This window comes from Geotrypetes seraphini, chromosome 3 (genome assembly GCF_902459505.1).
Source record: "Geotrypetes seraphini chromosome 3, aGeoSer1.1, whole genome shotgun sequence".
In the NCBI taxonomy this organism is placed as follows: Eukaryota; Metazoa; Chordata; class Amphibia; order Gymnophiona; family Dermophiidae; genus Geotrypetes; species Geotrypetes seraphini.
In genome coordinates, this window is record NC_047086.1 from 338,471,407 (window position 1) to 338,484,879 (window position 13,473).

At 42.6% G+C, this 13,473-nt stretch overlaps 1 protein-coding gene across 8 annotated transcripts in view; it reads left to right on the forward strand.

The window, feature by feature from the left end:
- EHBP1 (EH domain binding protein 1) overlaps positions 1-13,473 on the forward strand; it is a 617,593-nt gene that overhangs the window by 152,275 nt on the left and 451,845 nt on the right. For 4 of the 8 annotated variants that reach the window (XM_033936740.1, XM_033936741.1, XM_033936748.1 and 1 more), the window contains exons 7-8: positions 365-501; positions 11,863-11,955. In XM_033936740.1, the coding sequence (XP_033792631.1) occupies positions 365-501; positions 11,863-11,955 (230 nt within the window). The remainder of the gene's footprint in view (positions 1-364; positions 502-11,862; positions 11,956-13,473) is intronic. The other 4 variants (XM_033936747.1, XM_033936742.1, XM_033936744.1 and 1 more) reach the window with 1 other exon arrangement.

Genomic DNA, 13,473 nt, shown 5'->3' on the forward strand with positions numbered 1-13,473 from the left:
TTTGGAGGAAATATCCATAAATCATTATTAGACATGTAGAGTTGAGAAATCTAATAGGATGAAACTGCTCTTTGGGATTCTGTTGATACTTGTGATCTGGATTTACTGCTGTCAGAGAGAGGATTCCAGATTGGCTCTACAATTGGTTTGATCTTGTATGGCACATATTTTTTTAATTGCTGAGTTTGGGTTTACTGGTTCTCACATGAGCTCAGGAAACATCATCTTATAAAAATTCAATTCAATGCACTTACAAGTGCGAATTATATAGAAAGAGAGGGAATAAACAAGATTCTTTGAAAAAGTACTTTATTTTCTTCTATTATATTTTATGATTAAGTGGCATGTTTGGATTTCTTGTTAGGGATGAAGATATGCAAAGTTTGGCTAGTTTGATGAGTATGAAGCAAGCGGACATTGGAAATTTAGATGATTTTGAAGAAGACAATGAAGAAGAGGAGAACAAAGTAAATCAAGAGGAAAAAGCTGCAAAAATCACAGGTTTGTAATTTATTTCCAAAAATAAGTAACTCATGCCACTACTTTTGCTATTATACATTACTCAAATGATCTCTCCCCTTAAATTATAAATTGGCATTTGTACAATAATAGCATATTTTCTTCATGATTTTCAACATTTTTATCTCTAATTTTGGCTGTTCATAGTTTATTATGCCATAAAAGTTACATTTTTCTTTATTACTGTTGTGTGCAAAAGTTAGGTATCCCCGGTTAAATTGTGCTTCAATGACTTCTCTGCAAGGGAACAGAAGTGGACACAACCTGTACATGGTGTAAAGTTAACCACAACATCATTCTATAATATTTATTTAATTTTTTTTTAAGTTGTTAAATATGACCCAAAATGTTGATAGATTTATTAGGCTTTCAGTTAGTCTGATGAAGACAGTTCTACTGAAGAGCCTGCTCTGACTTATCTTTCAGGTAATGATTGTTCTGTCTTATTTCAAAAAATATACCAAACTCAATAAAATTTTTTGAACTAAAAAAAAAAAAAATGGGTTTCTTTAAGCATTTGAAAATGAAGATAATTCACTTTTTCAGTGTAATAGGTGAGACATTCTAGAAAATAGGGTTATTTCCCCATACTCGCATGCTCTGCAGAAGGAATCCATTCCGGATTTTTCACTCTGCTTCTGTACTTCACTGATCGGTTTCGGTTTTGCACCCTCTACAGCCTTTCCTTCTGCAAGCATGTCTGCAGCTGTGTGTGTTCTGCTCTTCCCATTTTATTGTTTTAAATTTGATCTAATGTCATCCCTTTTTCAGGTAATTTCACGTTTGAAGCAATTTTGGAGCTCGGCCTGCTTGAGAATTCACAGACTTCAGTCTGTAGCTGACAGGCCAATCCCTTTTTGGATACCTGTTAGTCAGTTTGCATAGTTCTCCTTGGAGCTCAGGGCTGTCCCTGAAGTAGTCTCACCTTCTGTTAGCAGGGGTTGAGCGTAGACTGTTAGGCATGCTTTGAGGGTTCAGCAGAGTTCTGCAGCGTATCAGCTGCATTTTTGCTCCTCCACTCTTCCTGGTGTTTATCCAGTGGTCTGCTGGGATAGAGGCGTGGAGGGGCATAATCGAAAGGGACGTCTAAGTTAAAAAGAGCCTAAGACACATTTTCAAAAGAAACATCCAACTTTTTTTTACTTTCGAAAATCGTCTAATTATCCACCATGTCTCCCTGGCTTTGTAGTGGGTGCTTATCCACCACTTCTCCCTGGCTTTGTAGTGGGTGCTCGCAGTCTGTGACCTTTGGATCCGGATATGAGTTTTATGGTCTCTCTGTAGTTTAACTCTCCAGAAAGTACTTTGAAGAGCGCTAGAGCTGTGTCCTGATTGTATCCACTGGTGCAGGAGTATCAGCAGCTTTTGGGGCAGCCCAAGGTGGATTCCTTGGTGGCTCAAGTGACTAAGCACACCTCTCTTCCCAGTGATGGGGGAATTGTGTTGAAAGATATGCAGGACCGTCGTGTGCATGTGGTCCTCTTGAAACAATTTGAAATGTCCAATTTGGGCATCAAAACTGCTGTGGCGACATCTTTTGTCGCACGCGCCTGTCTCGGCTACGCATGCTAGAAACTGATGTGGTGGAGCCTTCTCCTCAACTTCTGATGGCTGGGATAGATTATATATTGGATGTCTTTTATGGCTTTTTGCAAGGGCTGGCAAAATTATAATTATACTCCATTTCGGTCAGGCAGTGGGCTGGTGATTCCACATCTAAGGTGACTTTAGCGAGGTTGTCTTTTAAGGGGCAATTATTGTTTGGCAAAGTCCTGGATGTCCTTATGGATTCGATATTGGATTGTCGCTCAAAGGCCCTGCCTGATAGTATTTATTTATTTATTCAATTTTCTATACCGTTCTCCCAGGAGAGCTCAGAACGATTTGCCTGAGTTTATTCAGGTACTCAAGCATTTTTCCCTGTCTGTCCCGGTGGGCTCACAATCTATCTAATGTACCTGGAACAATGGGGTGATTAAGTGACTTGCCCAGGGTCACAAGGAGCAGTGTGGGTTTGAACCCACAACCCAGGGTGCTGGGGCTGTAGCTTTAACCACTGCACCACACTCTCCCCTAGTAGTCCCAGACCCTCCAGGGGTTTTAGATGTTCTAATTTTTGGGGCTCCAGATTCTCCAGACAGTATGCACATTCCACATCGCAAAGATTTTCCCAGAGCTTCCGAACAGTATGCGGTATGTGGGCTAAAGACATTCCCAACCTTCTGCCGCCGGTCCTGCACACCCTGTAAGAAAGACACAATGATGCCAGAACACCGAATTCCCCTTTGCGGATAATGGGCAGACTCTCAGAGTTTCTGCCTGCCTGGATGTGCATTACAGCAGAACAGTGGGTCTTGAACATTATTCTATCAGGATACAAGCTGGAATTTGCCCGACCTCTTTCAGATTGGTTTGTGGATTCTCCATCCGGATGACCGGACAAAGTGCTCAGAGTCCAGGCTACTGTTCAGCGCTTTCTGGATATTCAAGCCAGTGTCACACAACCTCTCAAGCTCAGGCAGATATACTCTGTATACTTTATCATGCCAAAGAAAGGCTCAGAAGATTGGAGACCTATTCTGGATCTTCAGCACGTGAATGCAGCTGTCAGGATTCCCCACTTACAAATGGAGACCGTGCGGTCGGTCATTACAGCAGTAGCTCTGGGGGAATTTCTGGCCTCCCTGGATCTTATGGAGGCATAATTACACATTCCCATATTTCTGGCCCACCACAAGTTTCTGTGGTTTCATTACCAGTTTTCGGCCCTGCACTTTGGGCTAGCGACAGCGCTTCGGACCTTCATCAAGGTGATGGTGGTGGTGGCAGCTTATCTGACAAAGATGGGACTGCAAGTTTACCCTTATCTAAAAGACTGGTTGATCAAATATCCCTCATTGACTGAGGGACATCGCACAGTGGAGCAGGTGCTTCAGGTACTGGAGGACTTGGGCTGGATTGTCACCTTCAGAAAGAATCATCTGCAGCCCAGGCTGTCATTGGCATACTTGGGAGTCCTCTTCGATACAGCTGCGGGCTGTGTCTACCTGTCTGAGACTCACAGACAGAAACTGTGTGCCCAGATTTCTGCAGTTTTGAAATGGCCAGCTCCTTCAGCATGGGATTATCTTCAAGTTCTAGGCTCCTTGGTTGCCACACTGGATGTGGTTTCTTGGGCGAGGGTGCACATGCATTACTCTCTCACTGGGTGCCACACCGAGATGCCTTGCAGATTTGTCTGCCATAGCCTTTAGAGGCTCGGGCAAGCATGGACTGGTAGATTTGCCCACAATCCCTCTACAGGGGCATACTGCTGCTCATTGTCTCCTGGATTGTGATGATGGAAAATTCCAGCCTTCGGGCCTGGGGTGCTCATTGCATTCGTTGTCCTGTTCAGGGGTTGGACACCCTCACAGAGAAAGTGGTCCATCTGCCAGGTGGAGCTCAGGACCATTTGTTTGGCTCAAATGAGGTTGCAGGAAACTCCAGAGGATCGAGTGGTTAAGGTGTTCTCCGACTATTTGGTGGCAATAGCCTATGTCAATCACCAGGAAGGGACCAAGAGTGTTCCTCTGGCTCAGGAAACGTGCCTTCTTTTTCTTTGGCAGAATGTTGACAGCATTGCTTGTGGGGAGAGTAGACAATGTGCAAGCAAACCTCAGCGGATGGTCTCTGGATCTGGGCGAGTGGATCCGGTTCCCACAGGCATTTCAGATGATTGTGGAGTGCTGGGGGAGTCCCGTGTCGATCTCATGGCAACTTCATGATACAGGAAGGTACTTTACTTCTTCTGTCGAAGTTCCGAGCCCGGAAGCAGATGACTTGACGCGCTGGTGCAGTTTTGGCAGCAAGAGTATTTTCCTGTCTGGTTTTACTCCTGGGCTGTTGGTTGACCATGTCCTTCAAAGGATTTTGGTTCTTCTTGGCCGCATTATGCTGATGGCTTCAGCTAGTTCGCGCAGGCATGTGGGTCGTAGCCTTTGAGCTGAGCGCTTCTTCGGACTTTTCACGCAGGGTCCAGTTACCATGCCAGTTCCAGAGCTTTTGCTCTTTCAGCAAGGCTCTTGAGCACGTGTCTTTTGGGCATATGAGACATTGTGCCTTTGTTGTTGAGGCTCTTCTAAAGTCTAATAAGTCGTCCAGGGGGTCGGCGTACCCTACGGTGTGGAAAGCCTTCCAGTATTGGTGCGCCAAGATCAGGTGGATCCGTATTCAGCTCAGATCTTGCCGATGCTTGCCTTTTTTTCCATGGTAAAGATACTGGCCTTGTGGTGGCTTCTCTGTGGGTCCTGGTAGCTGGGCTGTCATACTTTGATCCCAGGACAGTTGGCCCTCTCTGGTGGCTCATTTTGATGTTTCTCAATTCTTGCAGGAGGTTCATCATGTCAGATGGCTGGTTGTCCATCCTATCCCTGCCTCAGACCTTAGCCTGGTGCTATCTAGCTTTATCTATGCTTCCTTTGGCCTTCTTTCAGATGCTTCTCTGTTGGATTTGATGCTCAAGGCCAGTGTTTCTCAACCTTTTCAAGCCGCTTTGATCTGGACGCAGGGGAGAAACATCGGTCCAAAACGACAGCCACGGCACTGAACTTCCGAAAAGGGAATTACGAAGGGAAGAGACTCATGGTAGGGAAGAAGATTAAGAAGAGGATAAGCACTGTAAAAACGCTAGAGCAAGCTTGGTCCCTTTTTAAGGACACAGTCACCGAGGCGCAAAATTTATATATACCTCGTATCAACAAGGGATCCAAGAGGAAAAAGAACAAAGAACCGGCGTGGCTCACTGTAGAGGTAAAGGAAGCGATCAGAGACAAGAAAACTTCATTTAAGGAATGGAAAAGGTCAAAAACGGATGAAAACTGGAACAAGCACAAACAACATCAACGCGGTAAAAGGGGCCAAAAGAGACTTCGAGGAAAAAATAGCCAAGGAGGCGAAGAACTTCAAGTCGTTCTTTCAATATATTAAGGGGAAATGACCCGCAAAGGAAGTGGTGGGACCGTTGGATGACCATGGAATAAAGGGAGCTCCAAAGGAGTACAAAGCAATCGCTGACAAACTGAACACATTTTTTGCATCTGTATTTACCGAAGAAGATGTACACAGCATACCGGAACCCATCAGGCTATATGCTGGAAACGAAGACGGAAAGCTGACAAGATTGACAGTCAGTCTAAAGGAGGTATGTAGGCAGATTGATAGGCTTAAGAGCGATAAATCCCCGGGACCGGATGGCATCCATCTGAGGGTCATCAAGGAACTGAAAGGGACCATAGCTGAACTGCTTCAACTAATAGCCAATCTGTCGATCAAATCGGGAAAGATTCCGGAAGACTGGAAGGTGGCGAATGTTACACCGATCTTCAAGAAAGGTTTGAGGGGAAATCTGGGGAACTACAGACCGGCGAGTCTGACCTCGGTACCGGGAAAGATGGTAGAGTCACTGATAAAGGACAGCATCATTGATCACCTTGACGGACACGGGCTGATGAGGACCAGTCAGCACGGTTTTAGCAAAGGCAGATCGTGTTTGACGAACTTGCTGCACTTCTTTGAGGGAGTAAACAGACAGAGAGACAAGGGCGATCCGATCAACATTGTATATCTGGATTTTCAGAAGGCGTTGGGTTCCGCATGAATGACTACTTCGGAAAATTGCAAGCCATGGAATTGAGGGTGAAATACTCACGTGGATTAAAAACTGGCTGGAGCATAGGAAGTGGGGGGTAAATGGACAATCTTCGGACTGGAAGAGCGTCACCAGTGGGGTGCTGCAGGGCTCGGTGCTTGGACCTGTGCTCTTTAACATCTTTATAAATGATCTGGACATAGGTATGACGAGCGAGGTGATTAAATTTGCGGATGATACGAAGTTATTCAGAGTAGTAAAGATGCAGGGGGATTGCGAAGATCTGCAACGTGACATAATCAAGCTCGAGGAATGGGCATCAACATGGCAGATGAGGTTCAACGTGGATAAGTGTAAAGTGATGCATGTCGGTAACAAAAATCTCATGCACGAATACAGGATGTCCGATGCGGTACTTGGAGAGACCTCCCAGGAAAGGGACTTGGGAGTTCTGATCGACAAGTCGATGAAGCCGTCTGCACAATGTGCGGCAGCAGCAAAAAGGGCAAACAGAATGCTAGGAATGATAAAGAAGGGGATCACGAACAGATCAGAGAAGGTTATCATGCTGCTGTACCGGGCCATGGTACGCCCTCACCTGGAATACTGCATCCAGCACTGGTCACCATACATGAAGGTCACGGTACTACTCAAAAAGGTCCAGAGAAGAGCGACTAAAATTGTTAAGGGGCTGGAGGAGCTGCTGTACAATGAAAGATTAGAGAGACTGGGTCTCTTCTCCCTCGAACAGAGGAGATTGAGAGGGGACATGATCGAAACATTCAAGGTACTGAAGGGGATAGACTTAGTAGATAAGGACAGGTTGTTCACCCTCTCCAAGGTAGGGAGAACAAGAGGGCACTCGCTAAAGTTGAAAGGGGATAGATTCCGTACAAATGTAAGGAAGTTCTTCTTCACCCAGAGAGTGGTAGAAAGCTGGAACGCTCTTCCAGAGGCTGTTATAGGGGAAAACATCCTCCAAGGATTCAAGACAAAGTTAGACAAGTTTCTGCTGAACAAGAACATGCGCTGGTAGGATTAGTCTCAGTTAGGGTGCTGGTCTTAGACCAGAGGGCCACCACATGAGCGGACTGCTGGGCATGATGGACCACTGGTCTGACTCAGCAGTGGCAATTCTTATGTTCTTATGTTAAGCCTAACAAATACCAACCGAGTTCCCCTGCCCAATCTCTGCCTCAGACCTGGCCAAACTCCGTTCCTGACTCCACCCCATAATAATAATACTAATTGTAATGCAATTTCTTCCATTCATTTTGCATATACACACAATATAATCTTATTAATACATAATGGCAACCACAAAATTAAAAAAAAACACAAAGCAAACTGTACGCAGAGAAAATGTTAATTATCATTTATATTCAGGTTTTTTTCAAAGAGATCAAGGCAGATGACTTTAAAATATGCAATGTCACCTCAGAAACAACTATAGAAAAATAGATAAATATAATGCAAAATATAGACAGCAGATATAAATTCTCAAAACTGAAACCTTTTGATCACTAAATTGATGATCCTACCTTTGTTGTTTGGTGATTTCATGAGTCTTTGGTTGCACTTCCTTCTAACTGTGGATCCAGAAACCCATGAAATCCATCCTTCCTTCCCTCCATCCCTTTCTTCCCTCCCCTCCTCCCCTCCCTCCCCAACCTACATCTCTCTCTTGCCTTCCATGAGTCCAATTTTTCTTCCTCTCTCATCCCCCAGATCATTTTTCACCAATGCCCACCAGCCTCATGCCCATTTCTCCCTCCATCACCCCGCCACATTTCTTCCTCCATCACTATGCCCAACATTTCTCCCTCTCATCCTTCTATTCCCCATATATCTCTACCTCACTCCTCTCTATGCCCAATTTTCCTCTTCCTTTCCCCATGTGCACCATCTCTTTCCCTCTCACTCACACTCAGGCCCAACAATTGTCCCTTTCTATTCCCTCTCTCCCTCCTTCCTATGTCCCAAGTTAGTGCCCCCTTCCTCCCTCCCTTGTATAAAATTGCCGCATTTACTGTTTTTCCTATTAATGTCCCCTCCCTTCCTTCTGTGTCCCGAGTTTGTGCCCCCTCCTCCTCACTGCCTTCCAGCCTTTGTCCCACTCCCTCTCTCCCCTGAAGCTGACCCTCGCCAAAGCCTGCCTGCCCCCAAGCTGACCCACTGCCGATTCCTACTCCACCCCCCCCAGTCCGCTGCCACCTGCCGCAACTCCGGGCAAGGAAGGGCCAGGCGTTTGCAGCAATTGCATGCCACTGGCCCACAAGCTGTCCCCCGATGCATTAAAGGTTTGGGTCCAAATAACAACTTCAGTCCGAATGGACAGTGATCATCCAGCAGAAAGTGAAAATATTCAAATGGCTCTAACTTTTGAGTTGGTGTTTCAATTTTGACATATTTGGTTTCATTAGCTGTTAGTTGGGACACTGCTACCAGGGTACAATTATATTGCAGTGCTAGGGTAGATCGAATTGGTGGACATATATAGTATTAAATATTAAGGAGGGCCTTGACTCGAATAGACTAAAAATTCTACAGGAACAGAAACACTCCTTGGAATCCCTATGAGTAGAAATTCCATGTGAAAAGGATAGTGATAGGAGTGCAGTACCGTCTGCCTGAGTAGGAAAAACAGACAGATGTAAAAATGTTATCTAAAATTAGGGAGGATAACACAATAATAATGGGTGATTTCAGTTACCCTAATATTGACTAGGTAAATGTAACACCAGGGCATGCTAGGGAGGTAAAATTCCTTGATGAAATCAAGGACTGCTTTATGGAGCAGATGGTTCAGGAACCAACAAGAGGCAAAGCAATTCTAGATCTTGAGTCTATGATAATGAGGAGAATGGTTAAAAAGAAACTTAGAGGAGCAGCTGCAAAGGTAAAAAATTTACATCAGTTATAGATATTATTCAAGAACACCATCCTGAAAGCACAGAACAGATATATTCCATGTATTAAAAAAGGAAGGAAGGAAGACCAAATGACAGCCGGCATTGTTAACAAGTGACAGTAGAGCTAAAAGAAAATCTTTCTGAAAGGGAAGAAGGATTTGACTGAAAATAATAGGAAACAGCATAGTAAAAACATTTTAGGTATATTAAAAACAAGAAGCCAGGAAAAGAATCAGTTGGACTGCTAGGGTAAAAGGGGCACTTAGGGAATACAAGGTCATAGTGGAGAGTTTAAATTAATTATTTTCTTCAGTCTTCACCGAGGAAGATGTGGGAGAGATACAAGTGCCAAAAATGGTATTCAGTACTGATGAGTTAGAGAAACTGAAACAAATCTCTGTAAACCTGGAAGATGTAATGGGGCAATTTGACAAACGAGAATAGTAAATGTCAGTGTACTTGGGTGTGAGGGGAGAGACATTTCCCATATTTCCTAATAAAAACATGCTTTCTTACCTCTTATCAAATATTATATTCTGAACTTTTACATAAAAGACAACTTTTTATCTAGAAAGACTCACTTAACTAGCATGGTGAATCTGCATGTCTTCAGAAAAAGCTAAGTTACTTAATTGTGATGAACTTTTTCTGGAGAGAGCAGTTCACCTGGTAGTAGTTCTTTGCTTGGCTCTATGGGAACTGAAAGCATCTTTGGTGCACTACCACAACATGGAAGTGTCGTGTGTTTACTGAAGTAAAATGACAATGTTGTGCAGAGAGGTGACTGTTTCTAGGCGGATGAGTGCTATGGCAGTCAATGATGTGAGGGCTTCCCTGTAAGCGGGTACTTTACCTTATATAAGCTGGATATGAAGATGGAAGAGGCAACTATTGTGGGTCATGAAGTTGGGGTTCCTTGCAAGGTAGGTCATTCTCATATTAAAATTATTATATTAAACTTTCAGTGCTTTGTAATATTACAATCCTATTAGGCACTCTATAATATCAATCCACTCAAAGATTTTTCAAACTATTATTTTAATTTATATCATGCTTTATGAAGCAGCTTATAATACTTTTAAAAGACACAAGGGGAATCTCAGAATGCCACTTGTCTGCTTGTTGATTCCTGCAGTACAATGTGGCAGCACTCGTCACTGGCTCACCCAAATGTGTCCTCTATTCTATTCTAATCTCTTTTTTTCTTTTTTATATTCTTCACACTGTTTCTAATTCTAATTTTTCATACTGTTTCTGTTCTCTTTAATAAATAAATAAATATGCTAATATATTTAAAGTCATTTCCAGAATCTCAGTTCATTTAATTTTTATCTCTTCTTAGTCATTTCATTCATTTCAATAATTTATCATTCTTTCTGATTCATTTTCAAATAATATACTGAACATTTCTTATCCCCTATATAACTTAGCTTTGTTAGTGCAATGTCGCAGTTACACTACGCCCCACCAACGCGTTTCGTATCTTCCTCAGGACGGGGGAAGTGCCTTAACTACAACAAAGCAAACACAGCAACATAAGAGTTATTGGGAGGGGAATGTCAATGAATAATTATCAGTATTATATCATTCCCTTCAATTACTCACCAACTACATTTCATTCATTCGCTTTCTCACGCTGCTTACAATATGCCATCCAAATATGGCTGCGGCATTCAGTTACTGCATGATATACACCCCTTGATGACATCATCCATAGGATACCCAATCATACACTACTCTTCAAAAACAGAGTCTTCAAAGAACTTATCCAATCATCGCAATCCACATACCAGGCCAGTTCTTCCCCTATATTTATTCAGCTAGAGTTAGCCAATCACTGGTTTCATTCAATCCTAAAGGCTGCATAGTTTGTAATTCATGCATCCAACGGAGCTCTTTTAAATTTAATGTCCACATGGAATCAACAAGCAGACAAGTGGCATTCTGAGATTCCCCTTGTGTCTTTTAAAAGTATTATAAGCTGCTTCATAAAGCATGATATAAATTAAAATAATAGTTTGAAAAATCTTTGAGTAGTAATATTAAACATTTATTAAATTCTGAGTGAACATAAAGAACAGTAACATTCAACATTTGTATAACTTTAATTTAACCCTCTTGTCCTTTAATATTTAACTTGACAGTGAGAAAATAAAGGTGGTATGCTACAAATTTGGTTGGTTGAACATGATCTCAAATATGCAATTAGCCAAATTTCCCCCCCCCCCCCTTTTTTTTTTTTTTTTACTAAGCCTTGGTAGAAGTTTCTACCACAGCCCAGGGCGTTAAATATTCTGATACTTTTCCAATGCTCATAGAATTCCTTTGAGCATTGGAACAGTGCTGGAGCATTTAGCGTTCGTGCCGCAGTAGAAACCTCTACTACAGCTTAGTAAAAGAAGGCCTTTATGTATCATAGTCAAATTATGAGCCAGTTAAATGTTTTGAAACTTGCATTGTCGCTCTCACTGGGCCGGCATTAGGGGTGATGCAAACAAGGTAATTGCCCTGGGCCCCCATGTTTGCCTGAAGGTGAAGAAGGCACAGCTTACTAGTGGGATTTGGAGGTCCCCCACCTTAATTTCTGCCCTAGGCCTCAGCATGTCTAATACCAGCCCTATCTCATTAGTGTAAGTGCCTTATAGCTAATTTATCAGTGTGGATTGATCTGAACTCTAGTTCTGTCTTATTATAACTTTAACAATGTGTCTTCCTATGCTTTACCTTCCCTAACAGCCTGTTTCTTCCCTTTTTCTTAAATGACTTTATCTGATAGTTGTCTTGACTGGCTTCTGTTTACAGAAATTGTAAACCAGTTGAATGCTCTGAGCAGCTTAGATGAAGATCAAGATGACTGCATAAAGCCTTCAGCTAAATCTTCCAGTTCTTCTGAAGGTCTATAAGCTTTCCTTTGTTTTCTTCCTGCTTCTGATTGTGTCGTTTGTGATGTGCTATGATCTGTTTAGCTGCCAGTGTGGTGTTTGTGCTTTCATTGTATGGTCTTTAGCCGTCTGTAGTGCAACCAGCAACTAAATATGGTGAAAAACAGAAATATGGCCTTAGACATGATTATATTTAAACTTCTCTGAATAATAATTTAAAAAAAGGGTGACACACTTTAAAGGTCTTTGCAGATTATGTTTAATTATTGTAATGACTTAATGACAATGTATTGCATAGAGCTATGCATGTAGAGTTATGCATGATATTCTGGCATGATATCCATAGAAGAGAATTAATATTTGATAAATAGAAAAATAATTTGTTTAAAATCTTGCTGTTATGCTGAATTTTCAGTGTATAGAAGAGTTGATACTTAAGGTGAATTACAGTAAATTTCTTATTAGGGTCAAAAAAATTTAGGGCTCCTTTTACTAAGCTGTGCTAGCGGTTTTAGCGCATGCTACACCTCTATAGAGCTGGCGTTTGTATTTTCCGTGTAGCGCAGAGGTTAGCGCACGCTAATCTTCAGTGCGCACTTAAAACGCTACCGCAGCTTAGTAAAAGGAGCCCTTAATAAAATTGATAGCAGCTTTTATTTCCATTATTTTTAAGAGACCAGGAATTCTTTTTTCCTTTTGTGTGCTCTTTAAAATCTACCTTTGTGCTTTTTATATTTGTTTATATTTAGATGGGTTAGTCTTTTTGTTTTACCTGCACCCAGGAATCCTTCGCTCTTTGCTACTTTTGATTTCTTCCTCCCTTTCCTTAACCTCATACTTTCGCTCTCTTTTGCTCCTTACACTTAGATGTTGAAGTGTAGGATGAGGGGAGTGAAATTACTCTCTTCCATATTTTAGCAATGACTTCCCTATATTCTATTAACTCTTTGTTTGGAAAGGAGATAAGAAAGATCAGCAGATGAGGGGACCTGGGCCCATTTGCTCAAAACTATCAATCACTAAACCATAGGGGGGGCCTTAGGTATCTGAACCAATCAGAGTCTTAGGCCCCTCTCAGTGCATCCTAGGATGCACCGGGAAGGCCCGCAGTTTTGAAGAGGCAGGCATGCCGGCAGGAGGGAGTGGACATTTCTCCTTCTGATCTTCAATTTAAAGGTGGGGTATTCAAAATAAGACTATGCCCTCTAGGGTGTAAGGCGTTCAAGTAAAAATCCTAAGTGAGCAAAAAGTGACAGTGAAGCTTAATATGGCTTAACATTTCTCACGCCTCCCAATGAACCAATGTGAGGACTTGAGCCCTTCACTGCCAAAAAGTGGGAGAGTCCAAAGAAGTCCATTGTTGCAAACTGTCGATCTTCAATTTAAAGGGGTGGGGGTGGGAGATTGTGGGAGGGCCTTGGTAGCAGGAGGGAGTGGGCATCACTCCTGCTGATCTTCAGTTTAAAGGTGTGTGTGTGTGTGTGTGTGTGTGTGTGTGTGTGTGTGTGTGTGGGGAGGGGTTGGGGATGTG